The sequence below is a fragment of the Indicator indicator genome, chromosome 1 (assembly GCF_027791375.1).
Source record: "Indicator indicator isolate 239-I01 chromosome 1, UM_Iind_1.1, whole genome shotgun sequence".
In the NCBI taxonomy this organism is placed as follows: domain Eukaryota; kingdom Metazoa; phylum Chordata; class Aves; order Piciformes; family Indicatoridae; genus Indicator; species Indicator indicator.
The window spans coordinates 8,069,294-8,092,850 of NC_072010.1; the positions used below are offsets into that span (position 1 = coordinate 8,069,294).

General features: G+C 41.7%; 1 protein-coding gene across 1 annotated transcript; it reads left to right on the forward strand.

Moving 5' to 3' along the window:
- The first annotated feature begins 4,376 nt into the window (after window positions 1-4,376).
- On the forward strand, window positions 4,377-19,797 carry PRCP (prolylcarboxypeptidase). The gene is made up of 7 exons (XM_054385918.1): window positions 4,377-4,478; window positions 4,770-4,951; window positions 6,047-6,204; window positions 9,131-9,303; window positions 11,457-11,621; window positions 14,260-14,447; window positions 19,576-19,797. Exons 1-7 carry the CDS (start codon window positions 4,383-4,385, stop codon window positions 19,778-19,780), a joined length of 1,167 nt encoding a protein of 388 aa, XP_054241893.1. The 5' UTR covers window positions 4,377-4,382; the 3' UTR covers window positions 19,781-19,797.
- The last annotated feature ends 3,760 nt before the right edge of the window (window positions 19,798-23,557 follow it).

Consider the following 23,557-nt stretch of genomic DNA (forward strand, 5'->3'; position numbering starts at 1 on the left):
CAGCTCCTGTGGAACTGGAACTTTAAGATGGGCTTTAGAATCCGTTCTACCCAATTCCCCACTGAATAACCTCAGCCTGGTGCCAGAAGAATGCTTATCCATTAAACTATTCTGATTTTGAGAGTGTTTGTTTTTCCCTTCCCTGTGTGTTTTTTGTCTGTTGAATATTAAGCTGCCTGCACTGAAAAGATTTGGGTACATATCTTTGTAGTCTGGGAAAGCTGAATACTTGGTTTATTCTTGTAGTTGGCACTGTGGCTACAGGCAGGAAGGATGCAGAAGCAAGTTTTGAAGCTGAATGTTTAATTTTAGACGATTCCATAAAAGACAGGCATGTGAAACTATTTTTCCTATCCCTGGCTAGCAGCCTAGCCAGAAAAGTTAAATAGAGAAAGATGTTTCTCCCCTTAACAAACAGGCTTGGAACGATAGATGTACTAGCTGTACTTTATAACAGTGATAGAGTTTATACTGTGATTTTTATTGTACCTTACCTAATCTTTTGCTTTAATTGTCAGAAGGTCTTACAGGCAAAGGCTTTTTTTTTTTTTAGTTGCTGACCTTGTTCTGCCTTACTACATCTAATTACTATGTCTAATCACTCTTCATTATGCTTGATGCAGAAAGCAAAACTAAAATTAACAGTAACTATTCAAAGGAAAAAAGAACAGGTGAGTTGTCAGTGTAAAATAAGCCCAACCTAAGTTAGCACTTAAATATGTGCATGATACAGAACCTCCTACTTAGGAGTAAGTAGGAAATGGTCCCACTGACCAAAACTGTGGAACATACATAAATTAATTTTATTTTGGTCTGGAATCAGTCACTGAAGTTAACTTACTCAGGTTGAAAATGTCTGTCAAGATCATGCACAGAGCTTTATCTGCTCCTCTCACTTCAGGAGCTAGCAAGTATGGAACGTTTGGAAGACACTTTGCAGCTGGTTATAGCCTTAAATTCTTGCTCTGCCTTTGACCCAAAGCAAATAGAAGCGTGTGTTGTGGAGTAGCCTCATCCTGCAGGTCAAGAGTTAGGCTTTCCTGAACTGCCTTGGAGGAATCTGCCTGGCAGTTAGGTCACTAGGTTAGCTGCTAGTGCTTGGATTTGTGTGCAATTTGCTGCTTTTTACCCTTAACTTGAGGACATTCTCAAAACAGGAAATGTGAAAGGTTGGTTCCTGGAGCATCTGCGAGATCTGGTATGGTTGCTGGTGTAAAGGCAGATGGGTGAACAGAGATGTTCAAGCCAGTTCAAGCCAGCAGATGTCAGGCTGTTACTGCCAGCAACAAACCGTGAAAGGAAAGCTTTGTGCTGCTGGAAGTCAAAGTTAGGAAGCTACAGGTCATCTTCAGATGATCAATAAAAGGAGTGATGGTTTGTGAATACATGATAATTAAGCAGCATAGCTCTTCTGGAGCAGTTTTCTGGTTTATTTTTTCTTTAATTTTTTAACAGTAAGAGCCTCTGTGAATTTTCCAGTCTGTGCAGGGAGTTGTGAAAGAAATTGATAAAATTTCCAGTATGGATGAATGTCTGGGGAAGAGTCAAGTGGGATACACAAGACAGTGTGAATAAAAGCTGAAAACCTGACCTTAGGAACTGCAGTTAAATTTCTAATGGGAGAATAAAGCTACCACTGTGGGGCTTAGGTCAAGTGGTATGTAGAGAATTGCAATATTTGTATGGCAGTGGAAAGAACTGGGGAGGGTATGTGAATTAGCAAGAACTGCAAAGAGAGAAGGGGAGGCATTCCATAGAACTAGCTGTCAGTAGCACAACTACAAAGAGTTCATATTTTCTAAGAATTAAAAACAAACCCACTTTCTGTTTAAATGTCTACCTTATGCTGAAAGGAGAAGGAAAAAGTGTTAGAAGTGAAGGTGTGGGGGCTTATTTGTTGGAGTTTTTTTAAAGTACATAATAGTAAGGAATTTTCCTAAGACTCAAAACAGTGCAGTACAATGACTCCTTTTACTTTTTGGTACAGTTTTGTTAAGCAGACTCTTTGGGAACCCTCAGCAGATGTGTCTGATTTCCTAAATATATTTAGAATATTTCATATTAAGTATTATCCTATAAAAAGGGCATGGATATTATTTTTAATAGTTGAAAACAACATTTCTCCTTCAGCATATACACCTATAATGTTGGCAATTTTCCTTTGTAAGGAAGAAGAATTTTGATGCATTGGCAATATAAAATAAATTCACTGTCATTTTTTTTAATCTTCATTTTTTTGCCTTCATTTATTCATTTTTCATTACTTTTCTATATTTCATCTGCAAAGTGACTGTCAACACTTGCAGTGTACTCCAGTATCAGTTTTACCTTTCTGAACACGTTGTTGTTCCTTGTTCTTACAGGTTGATCACTTTGGATTTGATGAAAATCTAACATTCCAGCAGCGCTACCTAGTAGCAGATCAGCACTGGAAGAAAGACAATGGACCAATATTGTTTTATACAGGCAATGAAGGAGACATTACATGGTTCTGCAACAATACGGTGTGTAGAAAAGAGATTACTGAATCATAGAATTGTCAGAGTTGGAAGGGACATCAAAGATCATCTAGTTCCAACCCCCCTGCCATAGGCAGGGATGCCTCAGGCTAGATCAGGTTTCTCAGAGCCACATCCAGCCTGGCCTTAAAATCTTCCTGGGATGGGGCTTCCACCACCTCCCTGGGCAACCTGCTTCAGTGTCTCACCACCCTCATGGGGAAGAACTTTTTCCTAACATCCAATCTGAACCTGCCTACATCCAGTTTTGCTCCATTCCCCCTAATCCTATTATTACCTGACATCCTAAAAAGTCCCTCCCCAGCTTTCTTGTAGGCCCCCTTAAGATACTGGAAGGCCACAATAAGGTCTCCTCAGAGCCTTCTGTTCTCTAGACTGAATAAACCCAACTCTCTCAGTCTGTCTCCGTAAGAGAGGTGCTCCAGCCCTCTGATCATTCTAGTGGGCCTTCTTTCCAATAGTGTTGTACTGAAAAAAATAAGAATATCATAGAATCATAGAATTGTTAGTGTTGGAAGGGACCTCAAGGATCATATCACCCACAAAGATGTTCAACAAGATTGGTCCCAGTACTGATCCCTGAGGGACTCCACTTGTCACTGGCTTCCACTTGGACATGGACCCACTGACAGCCACTCTTTGGGTGCAGCTGTCAAGCCGGTTCTTTGTCCACCGAAAGGTCCAGTCATCAAACCCAGACTGCACCAGCTTGGAGACCAGGATGTCATGCGGGATAGTGTTGAAGGCTTTGCTCAGGTCCAGGTCATTTAAAGAGCCGTTTGTAATGGTTGTTAGGATTGTTATAGGAGGAAGAGGAAGTACAAGAAAAGTTTCAGGGGGTTCAGGGTCGTCTTCAAATCCCATACAAATCAAAGGGATGCACTTTAATTAACTTCCTGGAGTAGTGAAGAAATTTCTAGAGGAAACACTATAGGGTACCTCAAGCAAAGAAATTTTGGACCAGATTACACATATTCTAGTACTTTAGATTTCCCAAGTAAAATGTTGTTTTTTCCTTTGGTGTGGGGGTTCTTTTTTGTTGTTACGTTTTTTTGTTTGTTGGTTTGGTTTGGGGAGGTGGGTGGTGGGTGTTTTGTTTGTTGTTTTTTTTTTTTTAAGGGAAAAAAAAAAAGTGAAATGAAGGGGGCTGGAAATGAAAGACAGATGATTCTTGTTCTCTGACAAGACCCGTGGAAGTTTTTACTTCCCTGACTGGTATGAATGCAGAATGGAGTTTGTAGATATTTTTCAGCCACTTCAATACAAAGTCCAGTAACACAACAGGAGGTGGCATGTGCTGAGCTCAAAGCAACCAAGGACTGCCTACACACTTTGTTCTGTCAGCAGGCAATCTCTGTCTGCCTGTTTCCGTAATGGGTGGTGACAAGCTGTTGTCAACAAGTAGTAACAACTTGTAGTTATTTATTTGTTGAAAATAGTCTATTGCAATGCTCCAGATTATTGCTTCCTGCCCAACAAATTTTGTTGTTTCTGTTATGCAGTCCTACCTCAAATGCATGTTTTTCTCCTGTAGTATTTTTCATTTCCTATGCATTAAGCTCATGCCGTAAGAATTGTGGCAGGATTGCCCATGTGTACTCACATAAGCAGTACTGCTTAGCGTTTTTCAACATTAAAATACACATTTTCTTGTGTCCCTGTTTAGATGGATATCTCTTTTGGGTGTTTTCTTATTTCAATGATGCTTAGAAAGAGAAAGGATTTTTTTTTTTAGTTGTGTTTTCATAGTTATATCTTTCTGATCAAAGAATAAAGGTTGAAATACATTAGACTGAAAGCAGAGACTTTGAAAATAATTGATTCAACTTATTTAAATGTCTGTTTTCTTCCAACTAGGGTTTTATGTGGGATGTGGCTGAAGAACTTAACGCCATGTTAGTATTTGCTGAACACAGATACTATGGAGAATCCTTGCCCTTTGGGAATGAGTCTTTCAGTGTAAGTCTTTTTTGTCTTACTTAAATGTGTTCTATTCAAGCATAATTTTGCCTATTGTAATGTTAGCCTGAGTAGGATTTAAATGTGCTAGAAGCACACAACAATCCTATTTTTTAACTACCAATTCTAGGATTAAAAAAGATTAGTATCTGAGATTTTTCTAGCACTTCAGGGGACAGCTGCAAGGAATATTTAATTTGTTTTCAGACTCAGATTTAGAACTTCATAGCTGCTGTGGGGAATAGAAAGACTGCTGCTGGAAATAATTTCTGTGCGGTGTATTTGTCTCAGGATTCCAAGCATCTGAACTACCTGACTTCAGAACAGGCTCTGGCTGACTTTGCAGTACTCATTGAGTATTTAAAGATGACCACTGCAGGAGCCCGTTACAGTCCTGTCATAGCTATAGGAGGCTCTTACGGAGGAATGCTTGCAGCCTGGTTTAGGATGAAGTACCCCCATGTGGTAGTTGGGTGAGTACTTATCCTGCTCAAACATAGAGCAAGCATTTGTTACTTCCATGCTATAAATATTACAGCACTGAGAGAAGTACAATAATTCCAGCTGGCTTGTTAGCTTTTCACTACTGGGAGGAGGAATTAAGCTACCTTGAGTTTGGGAAGAGGCACTGTTTGCCTCATAAAGACAACTGTAGGTCAGCAGGTACTGGATGCTGTGTAATTTCAGAGCTATTTGTTAGTTTTGTAAAAACAATTATTATGAACAGTGACTTTGCACTTACTTTGTGGGATTTGGTTGTGTTTTTTTTGTTTGTTTGTTGATTTTTGGGGGGTTGGTTGGTTGGTTTTGTTTGTTTGTTTTTAGGGTCACCACACTTCCTAGTGACTTGAGGCAGGTCTTTATTCCCTTCAATGCTTCTGGGAAACAAGAATAGTAATTTCCCTACCTTGATTTTCTAGAGAGAAGATTTTTGTGGCTGGGGCTCTCTTCATCTGTGTTTCCCTAATGTGGGACAGACCTGGTTGCTGGGTGAGAATGAAAAATACTGAACAAAGCAACTCTGCATTTCTGCTTTGTGTTTACTGATATCTTTGTGGTAGTGTCCAAGACTTACAATCTTTAACAACGTTTGCATGCAGACCTATGGAATAGTTTTGCAGCACTATGCTTAGTTGAGGCTTTGTGCATTGTGCAATAGCTGTTATGCAAATTCAACTGAGGAAAGCCCCTGCCCACAAAAATTTAATCTGTAGTAGATAAAGGTAAGGAAATTTCTATTCTTCTTTCCCAGAGAGACAGAAGACCTGTCACAAGTCACCAGGAAATCTAATGACCCTTCAAAAGCCAAACTAGGTGTAAAGTCAGTGTTAATAATAATTGTTTTTACAAAACTAACAAGTATCTCTAAAAATACAGTGCCCAGTACCTGCTGACCTACAGTTGTCTTTATTAGGCAAACAGTGCCTCTTCTGTAATTCCACTTCTAGGGCTCACTGTCCAGGTGGAATTATGAATGTTACATACATAGTGGCTGTGGGGAGGGTATTGACCAGAAAAATGGAAGATCACTTTGCTGGGGTTCAAGATCTTTTTACTTCTCTTTGCAGAGCTCTGGCAGCCTCTGCCCCAATCTGGCAGTTTGGTGATTTGGTTCCATGTGGCACTTTTTTCAGTGTAGTGACTAATAATTACAAAATGGGTGGGACAGGCTGTGCAGAAAGCATCCGGAAATCCTGGAATGCCATTAACCACCTTTCCACAACAGGTAAGACCTCACTGATACTCTTTCCAAAGGGTCATAATGTTCAGGATTCTGTTGTGACTTCATAAAATTAGCAAGCTGGTGTTACAGCTTTCACCCATGGATGTATTTGGTTTTTGAAACTACATTGTTAGTACTGAAAACTGGCAAACTAGATGGGGATTATGTCTTAAAAGACTGCTTTGTTGGATCACAGGTTTTGTTCAGGCCTGGTGTAATTCAGGATCCAGGTCCAAGCATCCATGAGGTCAGACAGGAGCTGCCTCCAGAGCAGAACCACAAGCCTTGTTGTTGTTTCTGACAAAGTAGGCCAGGTAGTTGCTACTCTAAAAAAAAAAAATCTGTACATACCAAGTGAGGCAATCAGATATAGAAGAATCACTGCAATCCATATGGATTAAGTGCTAGGAAATAAGTTGGATTTGATGATCTTAAGTTTTTTTTCCAACCTAAATGATTCCATGATTCTAAAACTACCTGAAAGGATATCACCGTGAGGTGAGTGTTGGTTGTCTTTTTCCCCAGGTAGCAATTGATTGGACAAAAAGAAATTATCTCAAGTTGCACAAGAGAAGGTTTAGGTTGGGTATTAGGGAAAATTTCTTCACTGAAAGGGTTGTCAGGCACTGGAACAAGGTGTTCAGGGAAGTGGACTCACATCCCTGGAGGTATTTAAAAGGCCTAGTGTGGCAGCTCAGGCTGGCTGCTTCCTGGGCTGCCACATAAGTTATACCTCTGGTATCCAGAGTGTCCACCCAGTGGGTGGACACAGGAAACAGTGTATTTCTACCCTTAAATCCTGTACCCTGTAAATCTGTCTACAAAGTCACTCTCTTTCTTCCCTCTCTGCTCCCATGGCAGATGCTTCCCTATTGGGTAATGGTGGGGGAGTATCTCAGGCATCCTTGGCCTGTTGAGGCTTAATGCCAGGATAAGAAGGGTGAGAAGTCTCAGGCCTGGCCAGCCTGCAACTAGCCCCGCAGTGGCAGGGCGGGAAGAAAGAGCCCTGGGGGTTTTGGGTGCACCCTCAGGTGGGGAGAAGGGAAGCCTGGGACTTTTGGGTGTGGTGTAGGGGAATTCTGTACACTTGGGGATATCTTTATCACTATGCTCTGTAGTTTTGTAGAACACCAGTTGCTTTTCCATTTAAACTTTCCATCACTATCCAATCCATTTGTATGCACATCATTCTTTGGCCCCTCTCGGGGCAATAGAGGATCTGTCCCGCTCCAAACCAAGACACCTGTAGATGTGGAGCTGAGGCTGGGCTTGGCAGTACTGTGTTTATGATTGGACTCAATGATCTTTTGGGTCTTTTCCAACTGAAATGATGCTATGATTTTGTATCATATGAGGTCACTGTACCTCAAAGGAATTCCTGCAAAGAAATTAAATAAAAAAAAAAAAAAAGATACCTTGCTACTTAAACTTGATGTCCTACAGAGAAACCCTGGTATGATGAGAGCCTGAGATCTCTGGGGCTGTTTAGTCTTGAGAAAAGAAGACTGAGAGGGGATCTGATCAATGTCTATAAATATCTGAGGGGTAGGTGTCAAGTGGAGGGGGCCAGGCTCTTTTTGGTGGTTCACAGTGATAAGACAAGGAACAATGGGTTCAAACTTGAACATAGAAGATTTCACCTCAACATGAGGAGAAACTTCTTTACAGTGAGGGTGAACAGAGCACTGGAACAGGCAGCCCAAGGGGGTTGCAGAGTCTCCTTCTCTGGAGACTTTCAAAACCCACCTGGATGCATTCCTGTGCAGGCTACCCTAGGTGATCCTGCTCTGGCAGGGGGGTTGGACCTGATGATCTCCTGAGGTCCCTTCCAACCTCTGATATACTGTGATGAGTTAGTTAATTAAAATCAAGGAAGGTGAATTCTATGATTTCTGGACCAGATAAAATAGTGAAAGGAAAATCCAGGAGAGTCCTGAGATCCGCTTGTTAACAGACCTTGTACTGTGACCTAGTTAGTTCACAATTGGAAGAATCACAGAAATCGCAGAAACATTCAGGTTGGAAAAGACCCTCAGGATCACCAAGTCCAACTGATAACCCTACTCTACAAGGTTCACCCCTAAAGCATATCCCCAGGCACCACATCCAAACGACCTTTAAACACATCCAGGGTTGGTGACTCAACCACCTCCCTGGGCAGCACATTCCAATGCTTGACCACTCTTTCTGTGAAAATGTTTTCCTAATGTCCAGTCTAAACCTACCCAGTCGTAGCTTGAGGCCATTCCCTCTTGTTCTATCACTCACACCTGTGAGAAGAGACCAGCACCAACCTCTCCACAATGTCCTTTCAGGTAGTGGTAGATAGCAATGAGATCTCCCCTCAGCCTTCTCTTTTCCAAACTAAAGACCCCCAGCTCCTTCAGTTGCTCTTCATAAGATTTATTCTCCAGGCCCTTCACCAGCTTTGTTGCCCTCCTCTGCACTCACTCAGCACCTTCACATCTCTCTTGTATTGGCCTCACCAGAGCTCAGTACAATGGGACAATCGCCTCCCTTCTCCTGCTGGACACAGCATTTCTGATACAAGCCAGGGTGCCACTGGCTTTCTTAGCCTCCTGGGCACACTGCTTGCTCATATTCAGTTGCATGCCCTGATGTTGCTTCCTATTAAAAAAAAAAAAAAAGCCAAAAAGCCAAATGTCTTGTAAATTTCTTTGTTTTTTAGATTACATTATCCTAGCTGTGACACACCCATATGTTGAAGTATGCAGATTGCATTTCCTGTTACTCAGAGGTGCTGATTAAAATTTGGTCTGCTGTGCTTGCATGTGTAGGGAATAATTTCATCAGGTTATGTATGCTAAATGAAAATGTTTTTTAGCAGCAGCACGAGTGACCTGTGTGTTAATGGTACAATATGTTTTATTACCTTTTTTCTTTTTTTTTTTTTTAATTTAAACTAAAGATGCAGGTTTACAGTGGCTCTCCAGCACATTTCATTTGTGCAGCCCATTAAAAAATCTTCAGGATGCTGTTGTATTGAAAAATTGGTTGAGTGAAACATGGGTAAATTTGGCTATGGTGAACTACCCCTATAAAGCTGACTTCTTGCAGCCTCTGCCAGCTTGGCCTATACAGGTAACTGAGAATCAGTGTCTTGTAGAATTGACCATTTGATTTAACTAATTCTCTCCTTCTCTCCTAGCCTGCACCTTTTCCTTTATTTTTGGCTCTGTAGAACCAACATAACTGAAAAAGAAAGAGAACCAGGACACTATCTTCTTGTGCATCAACTGGTCTGTTCAGTGACACTTTTAGGGCTAATAGAGCCCAGAAGAAAAGAAGTGCCAGGGATGGGTGAAAACATCAGTTGTCCTGCAGAGCTTTCTTGAGGAACAGAAATGCTGCACAAAAAGCATATGCAGTTAGAGCTTCTGATGCCAGGCTTAGCTGGCAGAGCTTGCATTTAAAGTGAAAGTTTTCAGCCTTGTCCTTTTTGAAATGGGAAAACTAGTGAGAGAGGAAATGTGGGTCCCTACAAATGTCTTCCTTGCAGGGTCACTTCTCAAAGAACCACTTTTTTCATGCTTGCAGATCTTCACTTGTGCAGTTCTGTTTATCTTCAGTCTTTCTCAAAGATTTCTGTTTTCTTGAAGTATTTTTTTCCTAAGACTGGCTGAATTTCCTTACATGGGTTTGAGTTATTGTGTATGGCAGGTAAGGTAGGTAAAATAATAGTATTTGTGACTACTAACAGTAGTTAATTACAAAATAAAAAATTCCCTTGGGTAGAGCTGCCTGAAAGAGAAGGGGAAGATCATTCATCTGTCTGATGTGGCTGTATGCATAGGGCAGTATGTTCACCTTGAAAATTATTTTTGCTTGTTAACTATCTGGCACAATCTAAGGAATGTGCTTACCTTCATCATTGTCCATGCTGTCTCTGAGGTATAAACCTAAGGTAGAAAAGCCTGTGGTTCATCTGGGCAATGCTGATGTGTGAGATCTGAGTTAGGCTGTTCAGACACTGTTACTGAAACACAAGCTCTAATCTGACTCTGAGGATGAGAAAGGGGTAAAAAAATGGATATATATCTATTACTTAATCTGTTTTCTGGCCTGGGCTGCCAGTACTTTCTCAGACATACTGATCTCTTGTCTCTGCTACATAGTCTGAGCTTCAGATACAGGGCTGTCTGCAGCCCTCTGTTCTGCTGTCTGCAGTCTCTGTTTGAATGAATTGCTGAACTTTCCAAGCCTCTAATTGCTGAGTTAAGAACTGATGGCAGAGCTAGCCAAACCATAAAACCTGCTTGGAATGGCAAAATGTGGAAGATGTGCTCTGATGTTTTCTTGGAGGGATCAGTTCACTAGCTTCCACAATGAAAACGAGGGGGAAAAGATTATACAGAGGAGGGAAGTGCACTTCTTGGAAGATTCACAGTTTGCATTGGCCATGAGAATTTGTCCCCCTGTGCCTCTGTACTTGAACAAGGCTGGAGTTGCAGTGTACCCTTTGCTCCCTGCAGAGAGAAATTTTGGATTCTTCCAATGGGCTGGGAGCTCAGATTCACAGCTTTTACCCTTGCTGTTTTTGTATTAGTCTTAACTCCGTGGGATCAGGGGTAAGGAGAAAGCCTTGACCAAAAAAAAAAAAAAAAGTTTTAAGATAAAAAAAACCTTTCTGAGGCAGTAGCTTTTGTGTTTTCTGTTTGATTTGTTTTGTGTTTTCCACTACTTGTGTCCTCAGTGAAGATTTTGAATTAAACTCTACTCAAGATTGCTTTTAATTTTTTCACTGGTAAAACAATGCCTAGTTCCACCACCTCTGATTTTCAAAAAAAAAAAAAAAAAAAAGAAATAAGAAATTTGCAATACTGCTGTATGAAAGTTCTTTACTTACACAGACGTTTTCACTTACACTGCAGCAAACTGCAAGGAACCTAAATCTTAGGAACTTCTTTGTTTTATATTTGCATGTGTTATCTTTTATTACAGAGGAGCTAAATACTCTTTATTAAATATTATCTATTTTAAAGAATGGTAAATATATTGAAAAGCTTGGTGAATTACATAATAAAGCTGTGCCATTTTTTAAAGCCTTAATCAGGAAATGTAAAGTTTCAGATCCTCATAGGGACATATAGTATGGAAATGGAATACTGGTTTTTATGATAATGCTCAGTGTATCATTGTATAGAAAGACACTTTCTGGAAGTGGTCTGACTACTTCAAAAAGAATTGGTATCTTATTTGGTATCATGTATTTCCCTCTTCTCTCTTTGTTGCAGGAAATCTGCAAGTTCTTGAAGGACCCCAGTCTTTCTGACAAATTGTTGCTGCAGAATGTTTTTCAGGCAGTAAATTTATACTACAATTACTCAGGAGAAGCCTCATGCTTAGACATGTCTGAGACTGCAACAAAAAATCTGGGCCAGTTGGGTTGGTACTATCAGGTATGTGTTCTTTCTGAGTTGTAACCAAGTGAGGTTTATTTGTGCTACAGCTGTTTAACTGTCAATATATTGCACCATATATAATCAAGGTACTGATGACAAATGTAAGCTTGAAACAAGTATGATTGTGGTAGCAAGGGCAAGGCATCAAAGTGACAACTTTCCCAGGAGTTTTAGGCTATGTCTTCATTAGCTATTTGTTGAATTTCAGCTCTTTGTATTCAGTGAAAATTATGTACAGCAGCAGCATCTTGGTCTTCTAACCCCCCAGCTGTCCACATCAATTTGTGCGAGAAAATATGTCAGGATATGTTGATACTAATTTCTTGTAACTAAAGCTGTTCATCTTGTAGCTCACAGAAACCAACCCTTTGCCATCAAGTGGCTAACAAAAAGACAGATCCATGCAGTAAGGGATCCAGGACATTCTGCTCTATTCATCACATTTACTAAGCATATATGACACAGTCTCTCCTCTGAGGAGCAGGGCAGCTGCTTCCAGAAGCAAGGTGTTAAGAATTGATGTCCAGGTGGTGACATCTGCTCTTGGCTACTGTCCTCTATACATTTGGCTATCATGCCACACATACAGGACAACTGGGTGATTAGGCCCAATCTGCATGGGTTTATGAAGGGCAGGTCCTGATTGATTAACCCGATCTTATTCTATGAGAAGGTGACCAGCTTAGTGGTGGATGTTGTTTACCTGGGCTTTTACTAAAGCCTTTGACACTGTCTCACAGCATCTTCCTCGAGAAACTGACTGCTCATGGCTTGGATGGGGGTACCTTCCACTGGGACAAAAACCACTGGCTGAATGGCTGGGCTTAAAGAGTTGGCAGTGAATGGAGTTAAATCCATTTGGTGGCCAGTCACTGGTGGTGTTCCCCAGGGCTCGGGTTTGGGAACAGTTGTCTTTAACAGCATCAAAGATCAGTGATCTTGGTGAGGGTTCGCCCTCAGTAATTTTAGTAGAATCATAGAATTGTCAGGGTTGGAAGGGACCTCAAGGATCATCTAGTTCCAACCCCCCTGCCATAGGCAGGGACACCTCACACTAGATCAGGTTGCTCACAGCCACATCCAGCCTGGCCTTAAAAACCTTCAGGGATGGGGCCTCAACCACCTCCCTGGGCAACCTGTTCAAGTGTCTCACCTCCCTCATGAGAACCTCAGCCATCTCCATGTCACTTGTCACTTGAAGATGATATCAAGTTGAGAAAGTTTTGACCTGCTTAAGGGTAGAGAGGTGTGGTGGGTTGAGATTGCTGCCAACATAAATTGCTAGACCAACTCAGTTGGAAAGCAAATGAAGCTGTATTTACAAGCAAGGCTACAATCTAAATATGAACTGCAATGAATATATACAAAATATGCAATGTTTACATACATGTACAATTTATAAACAACACGAGAAGCCCCTGGACAAACCAGGGGGCTATCAGTAGCTTCCCTCTCCCTGCTCCCTTTCCCTCCCCCCTGTACATGGGACAAGAGAAAGAGGTCAGCAAAGCCAGCAGAAGCCAGAGCTAGTATCTGCTAGAATGAAGGAAGCTGAAAAGAGAAGAAGTTAGTGTACAAAACTAACTTTCATGTTAGGTATCTGGCCAATGGGATTATTTAGACCTTATCATTATTTCCTTTTTACATTCTACTACTTTCTGTTCAAGATCTGTGGAAAATTTTCTAGGCAGAGCCGAAAACTATCGCATTAAGTTCTATGGAGGGATCTGGACAGGCTGGACTGATGGGCCTAGGCCAATTGTGTGAGGTTCAAAAGGGCCAAGTGCTGGGTCCTGCACTTGGGTCACAACAACCCTATGCAATGCTACAGGGCAGAGTGACTGGAAAGCTGCCTGGCAGGAAAGGACCTGGGGGTGCTGGCTAACAGCTGTCTGAACATGGGCCAGCAGTGTGCTGTGGTGGCTAAGGTGGCCACCAGCATCCTGGTCTGTATCAGGAATAGTGTGGTTAGCAGGAGTAGGGAAGTGATTGTGTCCCTGTACTTGGTACTGGTGAGGCTGCACCTCAAATACTGTGTTCAGTTTTGGGGCCCTCACTACAAGAAGGACACTGAGATACTGAAGTGTGTCCAAAGAAGAGCAGTGAAGCTGGTAAAGGCTCTAGAGCACAACTCTTCTGAGAAGCAGCTGAGGGAACTGAAATTGTTTAGACTGGAGATGAGGAGGCTGAGGGGAGGCATTATTTTCTCCAACTACCTGAAAGGAGGTTGGAGAGAGATGGAGAACAGTCTGTTTTCCCAAGAAGCAAGTGGTAGGACAAGACTAAATGGTCTCAAGCTGAGCCAGTGAAGGTTGCACATTTGGAAAAGTTTCTTCATGGAAAGGTTTGTCAACCAGTGGAACAGGATGCCCGGGGAAGTAGTGGAGTCATCTTCCTTGGAAGGGTTTAAAAGGCCTGTAGATGTGGTGCTTAGTGATATGGTTTAGTGGTGGACTTTGGCAGTGCTGGGTTTATGATTAGACTCCATGATCTCAAGGGTCTTTTCCAACCTAAATGATTCTGTGGTTCTTTGATGGTAATTACCAAACCCTGCTTGACCTTATTTTAATACTGCACTAGCATCTCTTGGACTCTATCCTGGGAATACATCTTGTTGCCATGCTCTTTCTTTCAGGCTTGCACTGAGATGGTGATGCCCATGTGCACAGATGGCATCAATGATATGTTTGAGCCTCAGAAATGGGACTTTGATGCATTTTCAGAAGAGTGTTACAGGCTCTGGGGAGTGAGGCCTCGCCCCTCTTGGATTCTTTCTATGTATGGAGGAAAAAACATCAGTTCACACAGCAACATTGTCTTCAGGTGAGCCTTGTTTCAGCTTTTAGTGTGGGGTCTTCCACCAGTTTGGATTGGCAGTGCAGAGAGCCGGCAGTAAATGGCAAAGGGATTTGTCTTAAACACTTGAGCTGAATAAATGATGGGCATGCTTTGTGTTGTTCTTGAGAATAAACTGGTCAAAGCAGCCAACTGTTCCGTCACTGCCTGTGCAACTTTAAAAGAAAAATCTGAGCTGGGATTCTACCAAATGTAATTTTTTTCATGTGGATTCCTTCTTACCTTGTGGCAAAAGTCCAAGTTTCCCATGCTGGTAAATCCACCTACCTTTTATGAAGCCAAAGCACTGTCTCTTTCACATGAAAGGAGAGTCTAAGCAAGCTCTAGCTGTAACACAGGATCTTGGTCACTAATATGGTCACTTTGTCTGGGAGCCTTATGGAGGGGCTGCCGTGACATTCCTTTTTCCCTTTGGTAGAGAAAAGAGTGGGAAGTAACTTGGGGAGCTTTCCTGTTACTGCCAATTGCCCTTTTCTTTCAGTGGCAGTTAAGTAAGTTTCAACAAAGTTGGGTAAGATCCAAACATGAAGAAATGTTTGCAAGGCATACAGGTAGGACAACACAAGTTTTTTCTGAACCACCTTTGGACAAAAAGTGAAAGGTATGTTTCAGTTTAGTGCAAAAACAGTATGCTCAACCTTTGCTTTCCTTACTTTTAAGGTTAAATGCCCTTTAAGAAAGGGCGGTTTCTGTAGCTGTATTTCTGCTGTGAGGTGACATAAAGTTTTGAACAGCTAAGGACTGGCTGTTCATCAGGTTGCTACATTGTAGGGAAGCGTAAATAAACCCATTGGAGCCAGTGCTTCAGGAGCTCTGACGTGCTGTACTGATTGCCCACTGAAGGCAGCTCCTGGATATATATTTCTCTGTGTTCTAGGTAAAATTGTGCAAGGCCTCTTCACAAAAACCCTACTGCTTCTTTAAACCAAGCTGTTTAGTCTGTTGGTAATAAATAAGTGTGCAATTTAAAAGTAGGAAATCCTCATTTGAATTGGGGATTATTCTCCAAATTTCAGCTATTAGCATTGGTCTGTTTGGCTCCAAAGGCCTGTTGCTTTCCTCTTATTTACTTCTTGCTGTTTCTGTCCCAGCAGGATATCAGCTCCAGAGTGAGAAATTCCACCCTTTTTTGGTAAACTTTTTAATAAAAGCCTGTGTTGGTTTAACTTAATTTCTGCAGAGTGTTGCTTATTTCCAAGGCGTCACAGCTCTGTACAGTAGAAATCTGCTTTGTAAGCAATAGACAAGCAAACAAATCTAAGTAAGTGTTTAAGAATTTATGCCAGCTGAAAGAGCTTGAAATGAGAAAAGCTTGAAAAGCAACCAAATGAATGAAGAAGTAGTGCTGTACACACAAAGCTTTGGATCTCAAGCTGGGTTGTTTCTCTTCAAACAAATACATTGTCAACACTGTACGTTTTCTATAAGAGCCTTTTATCCTCCAACACTGCAGAGTGCCTTACAAAAATATCTCTGTTTACCAGAGGATGCAGCTCCCTGTGGGGTAAAAAGCACTGTTTCATGTCAGCCAACTTGCACAGCACTATAGCACAGGAAGGGAAGAACACTCTCTCTAAAGAGAACTGCTGTAGGATGGATTTTTCAAGCCATAGTGGGATTTGGCCAGGATGCTTAAACTATGGTGGTGCTGCTTCTCCCTCTGTGAGCAGTGTATCACGCTGCAGATTCCCACTCTGTGGTATTGTGTTGTATGGTGTCAACACAGGAACCTCCCGTGTCATGTTGGTACCTTCTTGGAGATACATAGTGTGTGACTGGTCACTTGCCTGTCCTGAGCAGCATACTTTTAAAACACTGTTGGAAGAAATTGGAGTTTTCAAAGTGTGTCCATGTGTCATTTCTCTTCTAGCAATTTCCACTCCTGATGGCTCTTACTGGAACATGCTCTGTTGGCATGGAAGTACCACACAGTGATGAAAACTACATTTTTAACACTGTTCCTGTGTGTGGTGGCATAGAGCTTGTAGCAGTCGGTAGCATCTCATTACTGACATGCTGTGGTAGTCAAACTCTGCCTAAGTTAATATCAGACAGCACAAAATTTGGTGTGCAGAGTCTTTCTCTGATGGATGGATGATATGCTTCTAGGATGGATGGATGGATGTATGCTTCTAGGGCAGGGCACTTGCCCATCCAGTTTTGCACTGGCAGGGAAGAGGCAGAAAGTGAAGTCTCTGCTCCTGGAGCTACATGCAGAAGGAGGGATTGTCAGCGTAAAAGACAGGAATGGAGGAAAAGAAGAGAAGCCAAAACATCTGGCTGAGAAGAAAAGGTGAGAGAGAAAAAAGGTTAACAAGAGATGTTCAGGTTAGATGTTCAGGGTGGGCATATTAAAAAGAATTAACAGCCAGTGCTGCTAAGATTGTGTAAAACCTCACCTTGTTCTGGGCAGGGCTGGAGGGCTGAGTAGGCTCTGAACAGGTGATAGGAAAGGAAACTTTGCTGTGGAATAGGCAGGACTCTATTTATGCTCTTAAGGAAAAGTGGTAAATTGAAACCAGTACTAGCATGCTGATAGAGAATCATAGAATGGTCTGGGTTGGAAGGGACCTCTGAAGGTCATCTAGTCCAACCCCCCCTGTAGTAAGCAGAGACATCCTCAACTAGATCAGGCTTCCCAGAGCCCTGTCGAGCCTCACTTTGAGTATCTCCAGGGATGGGGCCCCAACCACCTCCCTGGGCAACCTGTTCCAGTGATCCACCACCCTCATAGTAAAGAACCTGTTCCTAACATCTAATCTAAATCTGCTCTTCTCCAGTTTGAAGCCATTGCCCTTTGTCCTATCACCACAGGCCTTTGCAAAACATTCTCTCTCCATCCTTCTTGTAAGCCCCCTTCAGGTACTGGAAGGTTGCTATTCGGTTTCCCTGGAGCCTCTTCTCCAGGCTGAACAACCCCAGCTCCTTCAGCCGGTCTTCATAGCAGAGGTGTTCCACCCCCCTGATCATTTTTGTGGCCTTCCTCTGAACCCTCTCCATCAGGTCCGTGTACTTCCTATAGTGAGGGTTCCAGACCTGGACGCAGTACTCCAGGTGAGGTCTCACCAGAGCAGAGCAAAGTGGCAGAATCATCTCTCTGGATCTGCTGGCAACACATCTTTTGATGCAGCCCAGGAGGTGATTTGCCTTCTGGGCTGTAAGCTCACACTTCCTGTTCATGTCCAGCTTCTCATCCATCAGCACCTCAAATCCTTTTCCACAGGTCTGCTTTCTATCACCTCATTCCCCAGTCTCTATTCATAGTGAGAATTGTTCTGGCCCAGGTGCAGAACCCTGCACTTATCTTGTTGAACCTCATGAGGTTCATCTGGGCCCACCTCTCCAACTTGTCCAGGTCCCTCTGCATGATGTCCTGTCCCTCTGGCGTATCAACACCACTCAGCTTGGTGTCATCTGCAAACTTTCTGGTGGTGCACTCGATCCCACTCTCTATGTCATTGATGAAAATACTGAACAGCACAGGTCTCAGTGTAGACCCTGAGGGGCACCACTTATCACTGCAGTCCATCTGGACTTGAAGACATTAATCACTAATTTTGCATTAGTTGTTTTCTGAAGTTATATTTGCTTGGCCACTGCTGAAAGGAAGGGCTGATGTTTTTATTCTTTCCTTTACTTCTGTTTATGTTGGGAAACTCCCATCCTGTTGTGTAAGCATGCATGAGTACTTACTTGCATGCTTACTTTCAACACATGATTCATTCCAGTTGGTGCTGAATTAGCTTATTCTGTAAAAACTGTGAAGACTTAAAATTGCATTGTGGTGAGCTCTCCATCTTCCCTCCTCTCAGAAAGTCTCACTTGCCAAACCATCAGTGCCTCTGATACCATTATTTGGCAGAAGAGGATGCAGCCAGTAGCTCTCAGAAATGCCAGAGGCAGTGTTTTCCTGTAACATGATGGGTTCCACATGATGGGACCAAAAGTTCATGGACATCTTGGGTCTCACCTCCTGTTGTCACCATACTCTGCTGATCAGATGACCTTTTAAATCAAATACTTTTTGCTTATAGATCAGCTCAGTATGCCTTTTTTGCACATACAAAATGTTTCTCTTCTCCAGAGTCAAATATAGAACTACTGAAAATAACTACAGAGATTCAACATACTTGTTTGAGTTGTTTTCAGTGGGGGAATAGATAAAGTATTGTGTTAGACTCCATCGGGTTTTTATTCTTTAGTTATTGCTGCAAAATTCTTTTTTTACTCATGTCTGTTATTTTCTGGTGCTGCCATGGTGGTATTTTTCTAGGTGCATATCTCTTAATGTCCAAGTCTAAATTTCTAGGAGGATCTAAGAAACAAACACTTGACATACAGTAGTCCATCTCTAATGCTTCCTTTGGTGTCCAGTGTTTAAGGGAGGAACATCTAGATTTATGTAGTTCCATAAGTATATGGATGTGCTTGCTTTGTGCAGAATGGTGGACCACATGTGGGAAGAACCTTGTGGTAAAGGAAAATAAGATGTAGTAGGCAATAGTGGGTCAAGCTAGAAATGAGAGATGCAAAACTCTCATCCCTGTTCAGCCACTGGCTTGCTTTATGGACCAGGCATTATTTGGAGCTAGATCTTCAATGTAAGGAATCCTTTCATTGACTTGAGGTGAGGGAGGAAAGGGAGTAAATTGCATTAAATTGCCCTGTCATAGATGAAGAGTCATTGTAGATAGTTTCTTGAGGGGTAAAAGTTTTCTTTTAATATAGTTGTTATTAGAAATAATAGTACTAGTTGAAGGTCCAAGTATTTATTTGCAAAATTAAGTTGGCACCCAGCTGAGACAGGAAAAGTTAGAACTTCCTGAAAAGCTCTAAAGAGTGCAGCTGATTATTAATTTATGGCGTGTTGTGAGGAATAAAAGCAAAGTGCTCTTGCTGGGTAAGAAGATTGCCAAGAAGACTTCTTTTGAGCACAGAGGTGGGCACAAGACATTGAAACAAAGCTGAGGTTTGTTTCTGTTGGTGGACACAGAAAATTGATTTACAGCTGATGTGGATGTGTTGATGTAAGCTGCAACCATACTGCCGACTGCTGTGCAGATGTGCCGTAATGAGTGGGATACTTTCCTTACAGCAATGGTGGCCTGGACCCATGGTCTGCAGGTGGAGTGACGCAGAACATCACTGATTCCCTTGTGGCAATTGTGATCCCAGATGGAGCCCATCACCTGGACCTACGCAGCCGCAACCCTTTGGACCCCAAATCTGTGCAACGAGCTCGAGCCTTGGAAATCTGCTACATGAAGCAGTGGATTGAAGAGGCCAGGCACAGCCACTGAAGCGGTATTGCCTCAACAGAGTGGCCATTATACCTCTATAGGCTTTGCTGGGAGTAGGGCCAAGCTTTATCACATGGTCATTTCAACATTTCACTCCTGCTTCATCACCTGTGTTGCAGTGCTAACCATTGCTTGTGCCCATGAGAGAAGCAGGTGGCAGATTGATGGAAAACATTTGCAGATAAACTTTAGTCAAAGTGCATGGATTGAGCTGCCTGCTATGGCTTGCTTTCCTCTTCTGCTCTTCTCAAATGCTCTACTTTACCATAAAGTAAAAGAGTTCTTGTTCTAGACTTGACATTTTCCTCACTGTGCTTGTGATTGTCCTGACTGCTGTTATATACACTGAAATAAATGGCAGTGCCGCTGCTGCTGCAACTCCTGCTGCCTTCAGTAGGACTGAATTTCAGAGATCCACAGCTGGTGCAAGCTGTCATGGCAAGGGGCATGGAGATCATGGGGGAACAGAAATCCCCATTGCAGTGTTTGATGAAGAGATAGGGAAGGCATGGAGAAAAACTGGCTGTGCTGTTTGTAAAGAAACTTAACAGAGTAAGCCCTTTAGAATCCATGCTGGAAAAGAAGTAAGTATCTTTTCCCTTAGTTTTTCTGGCAGCTTATTAACCATAGGTGCTTTGGGTATCTTTTCCATTCTGTGTGTACTGAATGGTCAGGGCTGGCTCTGGACTCGCTGCTGATAACTGGCTGAGCATGCACAATCTGTTTCAAGGTTGTTTTTTTTCCCCTTTGCTGTTTGTCCTAATTCTGAAATACCTGCCACTGTGATTATGGTTGCCAAAGAAAACTCTGGTTCTGTACTGTGTGTTTGTGTGTGTACATGTGTATCCCCCACAAATACTTTGCTTTTTCAAACCAAGAAATCTTTTGAAGTAATTCTCTTGAAGAGCAAATGTGGCACTTGTGCTGGCTAGATCTTATGAAGTAACAAATAATTGGGGCTGTGCCTTGTGTGGGTTCCTCCTCCCCCATTCTGTGTATTGTTCAAATTCTGCATGATCTGTTTGCTGATGGCTCTCCAATAAAAGCCTTTTTAAAAAAATTGTTTGTAGGACAAACTATTCAAAACACAGACTGCAGCTATCCTCTCAGATCAGCCTAAAGCCTGGTGCTGAGCTCAACAAGCCAGGTGCACTGGGCTTTCTGTAAGGCTTCCAAACCACACAAACTGCCCTGATTCATGAGACAGCATATTTGACATTAATAAATGGCTGAGGCAGTCCCCTCATTTTCCAGCTTTGGATTCATTCACACTGAAGCTCTTCTTCAAAAAGGATTCTTTGCCATTTGAAAGGACAACTCTATTTCAGAAAGAGTCAAGCAAGGCTTCTTATCCCTAGACTCTTAAAATTCCAGTCCTGTTGAAAAGTTTTCTCAGCTTTGATGATAGGCCTGATAGTTGAGTATTTTCTGAAGACACCAGGTGGCCTTTTCTATTTCCAATCTCCTCCCATCCTCTGAGAACAAAGCAAATCCAACACTGACATTTTATCTTTTAAAACATCCTGTGCATCTTCTTTCTAATAGTACCCTGCATTCCATTGTCTTGTGTAAAACATGGCATTTGTGTTCAGGCTGCAATCTCAACTTCTCATGCCCTTGAACAAGGTACTTACTTAAAAGACTACAGAGAGGAAAACTAGAGAAGAACCACCGTGGGGAAAAGAAGAGCTACACAGAATTTGCCTTGAACATGTTGACTGAACATGTTGGCAATTCCTTTTCCAGTTCAAATTTGTGGTGCTCTCCTGTAACGTACTCCAGTCTCTCGTACTTTATAATGATACAGTGGTCCTGTTTTTTTATTTATTTGTTTTTTAACAAATAAATATGATTGGTTTTTAATCAAGTCAATTACAGTCAGGCTTTTAGAAACATCATTGTATCATCTTAGATGTTGATTGATGTATGGTGGTGTCATGGTTTACTGCAAGAAAAGGGATGGAATCTACAAGAGTAAATATGGAGTTGGAGGTCACAAATGGCTTGTCACTGCAAGCAAAAGCCTAGTTCAACTGTTCCCACTGATTGCTTAGGGTGCTACTACAAGTGCAAATTCTGGTATAAACATTTCCACATTCTATGGAGAAGGACATCAGGATATTCATTCATTGGGCTGTGAACAGATCAAATTAGCAGCTACTGTATATTGTTAAGCAGGTTGTGTCTCCTTTCTGCCCCATTAGCTAACTCACTGTCTCCAGAAACAGCTGCTGCTTTGTTGTTTGGAAAACACTTTTTTAGTTTCTATCAGTATAAATAGTTTAAATTTCCATTTATCTTCCCTTTTTGTCACTCCTTCTGATAAAACTTTAAAATCCCATGCAATTTGTATTTTACATTTTTGAGAAATCACATTTAAAACTAAGATCTCTTCGATGTGCTTTTGTTTGTGGCACTTTTGTTGTTGTTGGGAGGGAGTTGTTTATTTGTTTTTTAATAATCTTACTCTTCCATTCAGTTTCTGTCTGTGAGACTCTGATTCTAGTGCACTTTGGATCAGGCTCTTACTGCTTGAAGCAGGGTATGAATTGGGTGAGTCTTATTTTAAATTGTTATTTTTCTGTTATTTTTAATTGGTCTACCTTTTCCTTTTATTCACTCAAGTTGAGTAGTTGAAGCTTTAGGTCTTATTTACCTTAAGCATTCAGGCTTCATCTTAAAATCTATGTGCATAGCTCTGTACGTTACTTGGGGACTGGCTGTGGTGTTTGGCTGCCTCGTCTAGATGTTAATTCTTCTGCTTGTTTCATGCAGGTGAGAACAAAGTGGGGCCATGGGAAATGGCTGATTTCTATTTCCAGGGGTGTGAAGATGGGCCATACTTCGTCTCAGGCTTTTATATGTCCTTGGCACATGACAGGAATGATTGGAATTTAAAAATGTATGTTCCCTTGTATTGGTTTGACACCACACAAAATGTGGAATTTGCCTCAAGAAGTAAATTACCACACTACACAGAATTTGGAAGTAAAACGAAATTATTACTTACGAAAACAAGCTACATATAAAAGGTAATAAACATATACAAAAATATATTTACATACAAAGCTAGACAATTGACCAGTTAAACCCCCTTGCACAGACCCAGACCCTGATGGACAAAAATCCAGAGGGCTGTTACTAGCTAACAAGTTATTATCTCTCCTGCTACTGTTCCTTACCAAAAACCCAAAGAAAAATGATCAGGCAAAGCAAGCAAGGTCTGGGGCAGAGACTAAGTAGCAAGGCATAAGAGAAAGAAACAGGCTGTGTTCTCAGATTATATAGGAATTTTGGAGGCCAATGGAATAAGATAAATGTATCTCTTATTATTCTGTTCATCCCCTTTGAAGAATCCTCCTCTGAGATCCTTGAATTCTCTGGAAAAATAAAAGATTTTTATGGTAGCTTGAGTTAAAAGTAGTACACCTGAAACTACTCAAACTTATGACCCGATGATCCTTGTACTCAGCCATAACCAACTTGAAGGAATGTATTAAAAGACCACAGTGGAGGCAGATTTGTGCTGTTGGAATAATGAAATAGGTCCTCACAGAGCTGAGTGAATACCACAGTTGTCTCATTTTACTGAAATACACTGCTGCTCCTTAAAATAGAGATCTTTCTGAAGCTGAAACCTGTGCATATGTGATTTTTTTTTTTTTTTACTCCATAGAAACAGTTTATAAATGATCCTTTGGAGGAATTTGATGGAATCTCATCACACTTCACTCTGTCATTTGCCATGATGTTTAGTGCATTACTGGTTATTACTGC

Bases quoted from the DNA above. Each gene is read 5' to 3' on its own strand.
- PRCP (XM_054385918.1), top strand. From the start codon at position 4,383: ATGTGGGATGTGGCTGAAGAACTTAACGCCATGTTAGTATTTGCTGAA. The intron at 4,952-6,046 runs GTGAGTACTTAT...TTCTCTTTGCAG, and splicing joins TACCCCCATGTGGTAGTTGG to AGCTCTGGCAGCCTCTGCCC. The intron at 6,205-9,130 runs GTAAGACCTCAC...TTTAAACTAAAG, and splicing joins TAACCACCTTTCCACAACAG to ATGCAGGTTTACAGTGGCTC.